Source organism: Stegostoma tigrinum, chromosome 9 (genome assembly GCF_030684315.1).
Source record: "Stegostoma tigrinum isolate sSteTig4 chromosome 9, sSteTig4.hap1, whole genome shotgun sequence".
NCBI lineage: Eukaryota > Metazoa > Chordata > Chondrichthyes > Orectolobiformes > Stegostomatidae > Stegostoma > Stegostoma tigrinum.
Genome location: NC_081362.1, coordinates 87,914,443 through 87,929,485, shown reverse-complemented (window position 1 = coordinate 87,929,485; position 15,043 = coordinate 87,914,443). Strand labels below are relative to the sequence as shown.

At 38.7% G+C, this 15,043-nt stretch overlaps 1 protein-coding gene across 2 annotated transcripts in view; it reads right to left on the bottom strand.

The window, feature by feature from the left end:
- phf10 (PHD finger protein 10) overlaps positions 1–15,043 on the bottom strand; it is a 31,420-nt gene that overhangs the window by 14,741 nt on the left and 1,636 nt on the right. The window contains exons 2-6 of one of the 2 annotated variants that reach the window (XM_048535840.1): positions 13,362–13,471; positions 12,964–13,094; positions 12,221–12,304; positions 1,821–1,954; positions 525–674 (exon numbers count right to left, since the gene is read on the bottom strand). In XM_048535840.1, coding sequence (XP_048391797.1) covers positions 525–674; positions 1,821–1,954; positions 12,221–12,304; positions 12,964–13,094; positions 13,362–13,471 — 609 coding nt within the window. The remainder of the gene's footprint in view (positions 1–524; positions 675–1,820; positions 1,955–12,220; positions 12,305–12,963; positions 13,095–13,361; positions 13,472–15,043) is intronic. The other variant, XM_048535841.1, reaches the window with a different exon arrangement.

Below are 15,043 nucleotides of genomic sequence, written 5' to 3'. Positions count from 1 at the left end.
AACGCAAAATATCACAAGTTTGAACTTATGCTGGAATTTTACTTTCTACTCCTCTCTGGCAATTGACAGAATGTTCCCAAAATATATTACATGTCAGCAACATATTAATTTTCAAAATATAAAGTGCTGGAGGAATTCAGCAATCTGGCATTATCTATGGAGAGATAAGTAAGGTTAACATTGAATTGAATATGACTTCTTCAGAGTTCTGAAATGTTAACTGTTTCTCCCGCTGCAAATGATGCCAGACCCGCTAAATTCTTCCAGCACTTTCTGTTTGTGTTTTAGATATCCATCATCTGCAGTACTTTGTTTTTACTTTAATGTGTTATTATCCAATTAGTATGGCTAATATCAAAGTTAAGATAGCTGCTGATTGAGATTGGAACCTAGGGACTTGTTTCTTTAGAAATGCAAGTTACAATCAGGTTCGATAATTGGTTGCTTGCCTGCTTTTGCATTTCAGGATTCCACTTTATGCTTGAAGATATCTCAGACTAGGACCAATGTGGCATCCATCTTACCTGTGTCTGTAAATCAAAGTAAGCTCGCCTTTCCTCCATCCGTTCCCTGTTGAAATTACTGTTGAACTCCGCAGCTTTCTTTGCAGCTTTCTTGATATATTCTGGAACTTTACTGGGCTCAACCTTCTGTGTGTTTTGCAACTGCATTTGCTGCACAAAAGAAAAATCATAAATTAGTTGAGCGTTAATATTTGAAACTGTGCTGCAGTGACTCACTATGGAAATTATTAAGAAATGTCATAATCTTTCAAGTTCATACATTTTCACAGACCATTGTAAAAAAACACAATTTTTTGCAAAGAAAAGATGCTAGAGTATGAAAAGAGAAAGGTAGCCTTGAATGATGCATTGTGCAAATACTCTTAAGTGGGGTGAGTCTGGGTAGTTTTAGAGTCCAATTCAATATAGTCCAAAACAATTCAAAATTTAAGGAATTTAAGAAAATGAAGAGCAAAATCAGATCCAAAATGCACAAATTTAGACATTTAAGTTGATCATGTCAGATTGAAACTTGAGATTAGGCAACTCCTAAATAATTGTGGATCATAGACATAATTGGAAAATCATATCAACTTTCGAACGGGATTTGGATCTATATTTGAAAAGGGAACACCTTCAAAGCTATGAGGTAAAGGCAGGGGAGTGGGGATAACTGAATAACTCTATCCCTGTGCAGAGACCTGAAATATTGAATGCCCTGTGCTTGCTGTATGATCCTGTATGCCAATATATTACTTTTCCATGGCTCAATAAACCTTCAATTTCACATGGAGGCATAAAAATGATAGTGTTTAATCTGATTTTTAAAAAATATTTAATCTTCTCCTGTGCAATATGGCTTCTGGAAAATAAAGTTCAAAAAAACTTCAATTTTCTATTTAAGAGACATCAGGTTTACACTTTTTTAAAACTTTTCCAAAGACAAAAGATAAAGTTCAAAAGATAAGACAGTTAGAAGACAATTACTATTAGTACTAGCAATTACCAGTAGAACTACCATTCGCTGCTGTGATTGAGAATACCATGGAACAAGATGGTGTGTGTAATTTAGCTCAACAGAGCAACAAATTGAAAGTATATGATATTTAAAAAGGGCAACATTTCACAGACCAGAGGTAGAAGTAGAGGGAAGACAACTGTGGACAACAGTCTGTATATGTTTATTTTTTAGCACAGAACAATGAACCAAATGTCATATCACAGCTTTCAATTTGCAGAAGTTGCAGGTGGTGCAGTGGAAGAAGTTAGAACTTTATGCATCAAAACATACTTTAAGTCCACTACCCCAGTACTGACCGAGTATTCCTTGTAGCGATCAGTGATCTGCTGCCGCTCTCTGTCCTGCAGAACCACAGCATATTCAGCATATTTGGTCGGGTATTCCTTGATCATCAGATCGATAACTTCATCACTTCTCAGAGCTGTTAAACCTAAAGGAAAGCATTTATTGTTGGTCAGTGGTCAGGAATAGGAGAGTGTGACGGTGAGGGGACCCAAAGTGACAGGAATAACAGTCATTCCAATTGTCCAATTGACTAAGGTTTCTCAGTCAACTTTGATGAAAACAGGAGCTTCAGGGTGGATAAGCAAACTGACCATTCCACCATGGTACAGGAAGCCATTCAACAGGGGGAGCAACAAGGAATATAGTTATTGTAGTGTACAGTATAGTGAGGAGGACTGACACCGTTGTCTGCAAAAATGAGAGCGGGTCCATGAGAAAGTGCTGCCTACTGTAGCAGGATTTCAGACTTCTCCGGAGGGCTGGAAAGGAATTTGTACTGGAAACAGGAGAATCCAATGTTTATAGTCCATGTAGATATCAATGACATAGATAGAAATAGAAAAAGTGTCCTGCATAGAGAGTATGAGAAACCACGGAGCTTTAACACACACAAAGAGGCCCTTCAGCCCTCTATGTTGTGACACTCATCAGGCATCTATCTTATCTTAATCCTTTTTTTTCAGCACTTAGCCTGAAGCCATGGCATTTCTAGGACTCATCTAAATTGTTCTTAAATATCTTGAGGGTACCTGCCCCTACCACCCTTGGTAAATAATAAGAAAATGGCTGATGAAATAAACAAATACTTTATCTTCACTGCAGAGACTATAAAAGTCACTGCAATAATAGTTATATATACGCAAGGTGGAAGAAGGTGGAAAATTTAGTGAAATTACAATCATGAGGAGAGCGATAGTAAACCAATGGAGCTGTGGGATTACAAGTCTCTGGGTCCAGATAGATTTCACCCTAAGGTCTTAAAAGAGGTTGAAAATGAGGTAGCAGATGCACTGGTGTTAATTTTCCCAAATTGCCTAGGTTCATCAAAGGTTCCACTGGACTCAAGTTGCAAATAATGATTCCTTTATTCAAGAAGGGATAGGAGGAGGCAGAAAACAGGAAACTACAGGCAGGAACAAAACTAAAGTTGCTGGAAAAGCTCAGCAGGTCTGGCAGCACCTGCGGAGGAGAAAACAGAGTTAACGTTTCTGGTCCAGAGACCCTTCCTCAGGTTAGCTTGATTTTTTTGTGGAAAGGTGCTAAAATCAAACATTAAAATGACTCTAGCTGTATATTTAGGAAAAACTCAATATTATGTGAAAGAGTCAGCGGGGCTTTGTTCTTCAAGAGAGTGACACATATTGTAGTTAAAGGAATCTGTGGATATACTGTAATCCATATGGTTGTGATATATCTATGATTGAACATCATTTACTTGAGTATGGATTGGAATTAGTGCCACGTGAGTTTTTGTCTTGCATGCCTAAACAGTTTTAATTATAAACTTTTAGGGATTTCAGTAGCATGATAATTTCTTCTAGAACACACAGTCAGAGAAAATAGTTGTTGGAGACTAATGGAAATTACTTTTTATTGTTTACTTGTAAAAATTCTCCCAAAGTTTGCATATGTGCATTAGGTTTTCAGCCAGAAGGTCAGATATTGATTTTATTTTCTCTTTTAATTAGGATCAACACCCATAACTTCGGAAAAACTTCATAGTTTCAGATTTGCAAAAGTCTTGGCTGAAGCTGGATGTGTAAGGAAATTAGTCCTGCTGAAAGGAGAAGGTTTAGATCTGTTAGGAAATAGGCTACCTCAGGTGAAGTTGAAAGTTTCAAGTATTTATTCAAACCTTAACAGGGTAGCTTGAAGCGGAGAAAGTCTATTCTTAGTTGCATGAAGATTCAAGGAAGAGTCATACAACACAGCAACAGTCCTGTTGGCCCAACTTGTCCATGCTGACCAGGTTTTCTAAACTGAATTATTCCCCTTTATCTGTGTTTGGCCCATATCCCTCGAAACCTTTCTTATCCGTATTCCCGACCAAGTGTCTTTTAAATTTGTAATTGTACCTGCCTCCAACCACTCCGTCTGGCAGCTCATTCCATACATGCACCAATCTGTGTGAAAAAGTTGCCCGTCAAGTCCATTTTAACTATTTCCCCTCTCACCTTAAACCTATACTTTCGTGTTCTGGACTTCCCTGCCCTGGAGAAGACTGTAGCTATTCATCTTATCTATGCCTTTAATGATTTTATAACCTCTATAAGGTCACCCCTCAGCCTCCTATGCTCTAAGTGTTTGTTTAATTGCTCTGTCATTTCCTTATTCACTACCAATTCTTTTGTTTCAGATGTAACGGGTCTACATTTGTCTTCATTAATTAAGTAAAAACAAAAGAAAAATTAAAGAAGCTTGTAACAGTCAATTTTACATTCCTTGCAAGTTTACTTTTATCACTATTTTCCCTAAACCACTCGTTGGTTCTTGACTGAATTCTAAATTGCTTCCTAGGCTTGTTTATTTTCTTCTTGCAACATTTTACAACTCCACTTAGGAACCAAATATGATCTTTAATTCCTTTTGTAAACCATGGTTGGGCCACTTTTCCTATTGTATTCTTCTGTTGGAAAAGAATGTATAACTGCTGCAATACGTGCAATAACTCCTTCAATAGCAACCATTCCTTGTCCACAATCATGCCTTTGAATGAAGTTCCATAGTCTCAGCCAACTCTCCCCTCATAGCTTCATAGTTTCTTCTGTTTAGATTTGGGACCCAAATTTTGGTTATGACTATTTTCTATCCCAAAGAAGAATTCCATCATAACAGTTGTTTGATTTTCATTTTAGAAAAAGACCTTCTCACCCCAAGATTATTAACCCCTTTGCATTGCTCAAAACTAAATCTTGGATAACCTGCCCCAACTTGGTTCCTTAACTTATTAGTTTAAAAATCAATCTTGTACACACTCCAGGAATTCATCCACTACAGTTTTATTGCTAAAGTGATTTTCCCAGCTTATGTGTCAATTAAAATCAACCATGAGTATTTACGATATGCATCTCTAATTTCCGGTTTGTCATCCCCTATCTCACCACAATAGTTTAAGAGGTCAAGTCTCACAAAAGTCTTCTGTCCCTTATAGCGCTCAGCTGCACTCCTTGATTACACAGCCAGATTCCCTGTGCCAACATCCTCTCTTACTAGGACACGTATTTCATCTTTCATCAACATTTCCACCCCACCTCCTTTTCATATTTGTCTGCCCCTCCTAAAGATGGAATTTTCTAGGATGTTCAATTCCTACTCTCGGTTACCCGACATCTCCACCATCGCAATCATATCATATCAGTGTAAAACTATTTGCACTGTTAAGCTGTCTATGATATGACAAATGATCTATGCAACTTAGATATAGAATCTTTAGACTGTTTTTGTTTTGACATTTTCGTTCATTTACTTAGTTGCCATTATTTCCTCGGCCTTCCATTTTTGCTTTCTACTTTATTTTTCATTTCTACCATTTCCATCTTTGATTTCCTATTGCTTCCTTGCTCAAGTTCCTGTTCCATGCCACACTTGTTTAAAATTCTCCCCACACTGTTCAAGCAAATGCCACTGCATGAATATTGGTTCCATCTAGTTTGGGCAGGTCCTCTGTTCCCCAGAATCTGATCACGTATTCATTTGGTCAATCATCCTCCTCCTGATTCCACTAACACGTGGAACTGGGAGTTATCCTTAGATTACAACCTTTGAAATCCTGTTTTATAATTTATCTCCTAACTCCCTATTTTTGGCTTGAGGGACCTCATTCTCTATTTTCATCTCTCTCATTAGTACTGACAGGGACCACAATCTCAGATTCTTCTCTCCTGACCTTCAAAATGTTCTGTAGCCTCTCAGTGGCATCCTTGACCCTGGCACCAGAGAAGCTCCAAACTATCCTGGCCTCATGTCTGCAACCACAAAAACTATCTGTTCCCCTTACAATAGAACCCTCCCTCAATTATTCTTGCAACGTTGGCCCTTGCCACACAGCTAAGCCACACCTGGTGCAACACACTTGGCTCTTGCTGCATTCTCCCGAGAAACCATCTTTCTCAGCAGTATCCAAAATAGAAAATCTATTAGACAATGGGAGATAGATCCAGGTTCGTTGTACTCACTTCCTTGATCTATTACACTATCAGGTGGTCACCCATTGCCTTTTTGCTTGTGAACTCTTTACTAACTTGTGTGACCATGGCAATCTCAGCCATATGGATATTTGACAGTGAATCCAATTGCTGCTCCAGGTCCAAGAGGTGGATGTTCAGAAGCTGAGGCTGGATATACTTCCTACACACGTCAGACACCAGATACATTCCTGACTTCAGGCATTGTAAGGAAGGATCCTCCAGCAGGCCGTACTGACTTGCCATGATTTAGTCTTAAATTACTCTTTCCATTCACTTCATTAACCAAATCATGTCACAGCATCCTCTCCTCGCAGAGGTTGCTGAATATATATGATAAGCCCTCAATTCACTCACTTCTCTCTGCTCAGTGAATGTATACCACCAAAACCAAACCTCCCTCTCCCCATGATAACTCACAAAAGCAAACAGACTAGGATATTTCTAGATCACTGAGCAAAAGTACAGTATTTACATATAGCACAGATTTTTGTTCTATGTTTCATTGTACAAAAATATCAACTATATCTTTAAGCACATATAATTCTGAACTAAAATTAATAGCATTTACCTTAACACATAGGGTCCTTCAAATCTTATCAGTTTTGTTTGGCATTTCAACATAAAGTGGACTATTACAGTTGCCCTTTCAGGAGAGATGACTATTTTTCCTCAGAGGGCTGTACAACTTTGGAAATCACAGTCTCAGAAAATAGTGGAGGCAGGGGTCATTAAATTTTTTTAAGACAAAGGTGGACAGATTCTTGATAGGAAGGGAAAATCAAATGTCAGGGAAGCATGGATTCAAAACACAAAAGAGATCAGCCATGGTCTTATTGAACAATGCAGCAGGTTTGTGAGGCTGAATGATCTACTTCTGCTCCTATGTATTCATATGTTCCTATGTGACATTTTAGCCAAGTGACAAGTTGAGCCTTGACCTCTAGCTAACAAAGGTCAAAGTTAAGGTAACAAGTCAAGGATCCTGTACCAATAATCACGTAGTCAGAATTTCTATGCTGTTCCCACAAGATAAACCAGATTTCTGTTGAAAAGCTAGATCACATTTGTATTCCAGTTCCCACATTTGGATCAAAGATTTCTTTCAAATTGACTTTTATCATCCTCTACCAAGTTGTCTGCAGAAAAAAAATACTAAAGGCTTGATACACAGCCATCCATCCATCCCCTCCCACCCATAATAGAAAGGGGGTAGATTTCAGCAAGTAGACTATCCTGAACCACAATGATATGCTCACCAGTGATTCTTCATCAGATACTATGGAAAAACCTCCCTTCTTCCAAGTGAGAACAGAATCAGAGGAAAACATTAGAAATGGCCTCTAACAATGCCATTTTGGATCATTCATGCCAGTGAATATTGTTTTATTCAAAATTAATTCATAGTCAGTATTGAATACCTATTTTGAATTGTCAGACAGCAGTTAAGAGTCAACCACATTTTTGTGGTGGACCTGGAGTCACAAAGAGGCCAGAGCAGGTAATAATGGCAGATATGCTTCCCTTAAAAGGATGGTAAATCAGAGGGGTTTTCACGACAATCTACAGTAATTATATGATTGCCATTAGGCTAGTTTCATTAAAGTATTTAAATTTCACCATTTGTCATGTTGGGATACAAACCCATGTCCTCAGCTGGGGTGTTTGTGGATTACTAGTCCAATGATATAGCCTGACACCATCGCCTCCCCACTTGAGCTTTCTTCCATTATTCATCTAATTTCCTTCTCCTCATGTTATCTAGCTCAGTCTTCAATGTATCTGAATCATTTATCTCAACCACTCCCTCAAGAAGCATTCTCACCAACACTCTTAAATGTTGCTTCTGCTTTCTCTCCACAGATACTACCAGACCTGCTCAGATTCTCCAGCAATTTCTGTCTCTGTTTCAGATTTCCAGCATCCACAGTTCTTTGTTCAGGTAAAATAGTTCCTTCTGAATTCCCTGTTGGATTTCTCGGTGACTATCTTATATTGCTGTGAAGATGTGTTAAGAGATTAATTCTGTGGGGCACGAGCAGGCTGAAACAATGGGTCTACCTGGACAATCTTATATTGTTGGTCTATCGTTATGGTCTTGCCCGCACGAGGAAATGTCTGTTCTGTAACGGAACCTACTGCCATTATAAAAACACCGTAGTCTTTCGCTAATGCTATTGGGAAGGCTTTGAAGTAAGTTGGTAGTGGTACAGGAGCCGAGGGAGAATAGCAAGAAGACCGGATATAACTGACACTAGCATAGACAACAGCAAGTTAGAAGGTGAAGTAGAGTTACAAGGAAAACAACTAAATCCAATCAGGCCACTATGCATGTATGTGAAAGCACTGATCATATAATAAGATTTGGGATGGTTGGGGGTGGGGGATGAGATGTCACAAGCACAAATTGCCATGTCGAATTTTGATGATGTGGCAATAACAGAAACCCAGCTTAAAGAAGGGACACAACGTTATGTTAAATATTCCTGGGTACAAGGTGTCCAGAAAAGATAGAAAATGAAGGGAAGGAGGAGGAATAGCAGTATTGGTAAAGGACAGCATTGCAGCGCTGGAGAAAGAGATGTTTCAGAGGGTCCTAACCCTAACCCTATCCATTTGTCTAGAACTAAAGAACAAACAGGGTAAAAATCTGCAGGAAAAACACAAAGAAACATCAACATTATAGAGTAGTTATAATGAGAGACAACAGTTACCAAGCATAGACTGGGTTACTTGTAGTTTGTGGGGCAAGTGTTCCAGGATTTTGTGCTGGAGAGTTCCCTACAGCAAGTTTCCAGCCTAACAAGAAAGGATACATCATTGAAACTGGTTCTTGGAAATGAGGTAAGCCGAGTATTACTTCGGGACCATTTAGGAGACAATGGTTATTGTCTTGTATGATTCAGGATGGTGGTGGTGACAGACATGCATTAATCCAGAGACAGAAAAAGCAAATAGTAGACAGCATACCTCAATGGGGTAAGAGTGGAGCCACAAAGGATTGGCTGAACCAAGTGGTTGACAGCAAAAACAGTAATTGAACAATGGGCTACCTACAAAAGAGGAGACGGTTTGGTACAGTCAGGGTATATTCCCACAAATGAGAAAACTAGAACAAACAAATCCAGAGCTTCCTGGATGACGAAGAATATCAGAAGAAATTTATGACAAGTGTCAGATAGTGAACGAAGAAGTATTTGGAAGGTTCAGAAGGTTTGAAAATGCAAATAAGAGAAGAAAAGAAAAATTATGAGAAAAGAGTGGCAACCAACATAAAGAGACATGCCAAAGTCTTTTGTGGACTTAAAAAATATCAATAGCAAAAGAGTGGTAAAAGGAATAGAACCAAAAAGGAGATTTACACCTGGAGACAGCATACATGGCTCAGAAATTGAAAGAATACTTCGTACCCGTCTTCACCAAAGAGAGAAGCGGTACCCAGGTGATTGTGACATAGGAGAGCTCTCAGTCACGAATAGGGCTCAAAACTGATAGGGCTGAATTGTTCGATAGATTGTTAGTACTTAAAAGGTGACAAGACACCAAAACTGGTTGAGATTCATCCAAAATTTTGAAGATAGAGGGTGTGGAAATTGCAGAGTATTCGCCACAACCTTTCAGTCTTCCCAAGACTCAGGAGAAATGCCAGAAGACTGGAAAATTGCTAACCTTATGGCATCATTCAAGAAAGGCTGTAAGGGTAAGTCCAGCGATTACAGATGACAGTCAGTTTAACTACAGTGATGGGGAAGCTTCTACAGATTATTCAGGGTAGAATCAGTCGTTACATGCAATGACGTGGTTTGATTAGGAACAGTCAGTGTAGATTTCTAATGGGAAAATCATATTTTACTAACTTACTGAAGTTTTTTTGAAGAGGTAACAGAAATGTTTGATGACATCAATGCGATTGATATGATATATATGAGCTTTCAGAAGGTATTTAAAACAGTGCCACACAACAGACCAGGAGAAAAATTATAGATCGTGGAATAAAAAAGGTCAGCAGCAATATGACATTCAATGGCATTACTACCACTGAATTTGCCAATACAACATCCTTAGGACTACTATTAACAAGAAAATGAACTGGATTAGCCATATCAATACTGTGGCTACAACAGCAGGCCAGAGTCTAGAAATTCAAATCACCTCCAGACCTCTCAAATCCAGCATTTACAAGATACAAGCCAGGAGTGTGATGGAATACACTTCTCATGAAAGGTAGTCTGGGAAGTATTAATGGAAAATAAGAAGATTGTATATCTACTGAACTAGTGTTTTGTATCAGTCTTCATCATAGTGGATGCAAGTAACTAAGGTTTTGGAGTAGATCTGTAGCTCGGGTTGTAAGTGTTGAGGTTGGTTGGTTTGCCGAGCTGATTTGTTGTTCTGCAGACATTTCATTACCATGTTGAGTAACATCCTCAGTGCAGCCTCTGACGAAGCGTCGGTATGTATTCCCGCCTGGTTGTTAAAACTGTTACGATGGATTGCCTCACTTCTGGCTTTCCTCCAACATGAAATGTATATGGTGTCAAGTTTAATGTGTTTATTAATAGCCTGCTTCGTGGAGTGCCATGCTTCCAGGAATTCTCATGCTTGTCTCTGCCTACCTGTCCAAGGATCTGGATGTTGTCCCAATCAAAGTTGTGGTTCTTCTTGTCCGTGTGGATTGAGATGAGCGAGTATTGGTCACATCTTTTTGTAGCCAGTTGGTGTTCATATACTCTTGATATGGAATACAGAATATGTATTGTGGATAAAACAGACATATTGTTCTTCAGTTTAGAGAAGACATCTGATGAAGTGCCATGTCAAAGGTTATTGTGGAAAATGATGCAGTGGGCAACATATTGGTTAGGGAAAAATTTGTTTCAAGGAACAGAGTAGGCATAGAAGGTCATTTTCTGATTGGCAAGACGTGACAAGTTGTATTCAACAGGGACCACAATTTATTTAACTGACTTGGATGAAGAGTTGGATTTGGTTGCCAAATTTGCCAATGACATAGAGATATGTAGGGAAGTAAGTCATGAAGAGGATATAGGAAGCTACAAAGGGATACAGGCAGGTTAGATGATCTCCCAAATGGAGTATAAGGTGGGAAAATGTGAAAATGTTCATTTTGGTAGAAAGGTTAAAACACAAGTACATTATCCAAATCATGAGAGGCTGCAGAGACCCGAAATGCAGAGTAACAGGGCTGCATGAATTACGAAAGATTTGTATACAGGTTGAACAAGTAGGAAAGCTAATAAAATGTTATTCATTGCAAGGGTAACTGATTACAAAGTAAAGGAGGTTATTCGTCAGCTAGACAAGGCATTGGTGAGTCCACATCTAAAATGCCGTGTAGACTATCAGTCGTCTTATTTAAGAAAGGATGTAAATGCGTTGGAAGCAGTTCACAGAAAGCTTACTGGACTGTTATCTGGGAGGGGAGAGATGTCTTCTAAGGAAAGGATGGACAGGCTAGGCTTGTATCTTTTGGAGTTTAGAAGAGTAAGTGGTGGCTTGGTTGAAGCATAAATGACCGTGAAGAGTCTTGACAACAGCACATGGCAAAAGATCTTTTTGTTTTGTGGAAGAATCTAGACATAAGAGTCACTGTTCAAAAATAAAGAGCTTGTCCATTTACGTTAGAGCTGAGGAGAAAGCTTTTCTCTCAGAATATCATGAGTCTTTGGATCTCTCTTACTTAAAAGGGGGTGGAAGTAAAGATTTAAATTTTTGAAGGTAGATTTGTAATAAACTAGGGGGTGAAAGGTTATTGGGACAGGCAGGAATGTGGAGTAATTAGATCAGCCATGATCTTTTTGAATGGCATAGCAGGTTCAAGTGCTGAGTGGCCTGTTCTTGCTCCTAATTGTTATGGTTGTATACATCTAAAAAGAGAGAATGAGGAGATATTCACACTGAATCACACTGTTATTCACCCCAACATGTTTACCAAAAATTTTCCCATGAGTGCATCTCTATTATTCACCTACACTATTTCCCTATTATAGCAAGTTCCACATTCTCACCACTCAGGAAATTCAGAAGAAAGCTATTTACCCAGTGCGACTACTTGGTAACTATTTCATGCTGATCATTTGACTTAGTATATGCAATCACACACTTATATAACACCCATTGCTACGTAAATACATTCATAATAATGATCCCATTCAGACAAGGCAAAAAACAAGTCGAACATGATGACAACTCAGCAGACAACTTACCTAAAGTGCACTGGGTTTCTGTGATAACATTCATCTCCCTTAGATATAATTTCTCTTTGTGAGATAGATCGCGTCTTTCCAGATCTGGCAAAGAACATGTTATCGTTTATTTGAAAGCATTAAAATTAATTAATTCTAATGGCAGGCTGCACCTTCTTCATAATCTTTTCTGTCAGACAAACACAGGCATAAAATGACCAATAGTTTACACTGTTAATTTTATTCTTTCATGGGATGTGGGTCTCACTGGTAAGGCCAGCATTGTTGGTCTCCCCTAAGCCCTTGAACTGAGTGGCTTCCTAGGCCATTTCAGACAGTAGTTAGCAGTAAACCACATTACTTTGGGTCTGGAGTCACACATAGGCCAGATCGGTTAAGATTTGCAGATTTCCTTAAAGATATTATTGTTAGAGGATCCTTGGTACACAATGGCTTTCCTGTGGATTTGTGCAGGATAGAGTTTCAATCAGAGGACAACAGTGGTGTAGTAGATACAGAGAACTATTACTTTGAGATTCTGAAGGCTCTACCTAAAAGTAGCAGTGTGCCACAAAACAAAATGACCTGTTTCAGAACCATGATGGCCAAATGATAGTTGCATGGCATTTACAGCAAATTTATCAAATGCCAATCTAAATGTAATGAATGACATTTGACATTTTTATGATTACACATAACATATCCCAATACATAAAAAATTTTCTGAACATATTACATTCCAAACTGAAGCTTAAAAACCCTACCTGGGTATTTACGCTTGAATGATGTCACACCTAAATATTCACTAACTTGTTCCTGAAGCATGTAATATTCCCCCGTGTCATCAGCTGGCCACTTATATTCTGTTAACATCTCTGCTGGAAAATAGCTGGAGCTGAGAACAAAAAATATCTTTCAGTACCAAGCAATCCTTACAGCTCAGCTAGAAAGAAAGGTAATGGTGTCAATATGTGCGAGTGCATCGCAATCTCAGTGGTGAGATTACATGGAGATAATAACACCAGCTAAATAATATGTTCCCAATTTCTCAAGGAGGACAAAGATGGATATTTTACCACAGCATCAACACCTGTATTTTTCCAACCAATTCACTTCATTAGGGAAAAACATGGAAGCTTTAAAACCAAGAATAAAAGTGTACCTGAAGTCCTGAGTTGTGTCACTGCTTTTTGAGCTATCTCCAGATCCCATACGTCGGCGCTTGGCAGGCTGGCTTGTGGCATCATCATTTGAAGTCTCCTCTGTATCTTCCTGGAGTGGCGAGTGAAACAAATAACAGACTTGTACTTATAAAAGCACTTTGCATGGCCATTGTACAGCTCAAAGCTCTTCGTAATCAACAAAGTACTTTTCAAATGAAGCCACTGCTGTGACATGAAAAATATGGCAGACAATTTGCACACAGCACCTCTGAGAGGGTAGTCAATCAATGGAATTCTTTATGCAGAGGGCTGTTGATACTGGGTCATTAAATACAGCAAACCTTTATTAAACTGCACCTATGGGATCAGGAATGAGCCAGTTGATCAAATGTTCCAGCGGATCAAGAGGTCGAATTAATCAATGTAAAAATACGCATACTAAGTAATAGAAACATAATGTGGGGTGTATAACCATCACTGTTATATTTTATTTACAACATAAATCACTTAAATAATAATGCAACTTTGCCTGAGATAAAACTTTCTGGAGAGAACCTTCTCACTCACACTGTCAACCGAGTGCTTGGACGTTACAGTAGATTGCGGCATTTGAGGAGAAATTGACTTGGAAATTAATTAATTGTTGATATCTCGTGTGGCCATTTGATTGAACAACAGGCATATGTATATGGAGGTAAATAAATTTAAAAACTACAATAATTGGACAGAATAATACTTTGTGGTATTTTAGGTAAATAATTTTCACTGGTTTTTTGAGACTGCCAGATCATAAGGTGCTGGTTAAAACAAAGTTTGCTGTATTTTCAAGGCTGAGACAGATTGCCAATCAATAAGGAAAGCAAGGATATGGAGGAAAGTGGAACTGATGATTATCAGATCAGCCACTATTTCATTCAGTGGCAATACAAACTTAATGGGCAGGATTGCCTACTTCAGCTCCTATGTCTCATGGTCTTAATATGGCCTCTGAAATATTCTGACAGGACCTTGTACATCCATTGCATCAAAGGCCTCACTTTAATTTTTCATCCAACATATAGCATGCCCAATTCTGCTGCCCTCCCTCAGTACTGCACTGGAGAGTCAACTTTGATTTTTGTCCTTGAGGTCAAAAGTGGGACTTGAGACAGGGGTCCTGTGATTCAGAAGCAAGAGTGCTATAATTGAGTCACAGTACAGTCACAAGAAACTCAAAAATAAAACAGACAATTTGTTTGGCTGGATCCTTCAAGATGCTCAGCAAAATCTCTCTTTGAGCAAACATTGGTCACTTGTCCCCATGTAACCTTATACAGCTCAGTGTCAAATTTTGCTTTATAGCTTTCTGCAAAATCACAGATATTTTGTTAAGAGAAATGCTGTCCAAATTGGTATGCTGTCTGACCCAGAGTGCTTCCTCTACATAGCTAGGATTTCAAACATCTGTAGTATTTTGCTACTTATTCCCTTTTACTGAAATAACAAGGGATTAAATAAAAAGTTTGAAAAAAATTGGGGGGGGGAAAAAAGTGAATTTTCCAATGAGTGGCAATCTCCACTTTTATGCAACAAAAGCAGTTCGCATTTCTGACAGATTCTGATCAGGGTTCCTTCAGAAATGTGGAGCTGTATTTCCATTCTGACAGATCTCGCAAAGTGCAGAAGTGTTAGGGGAAGGCAA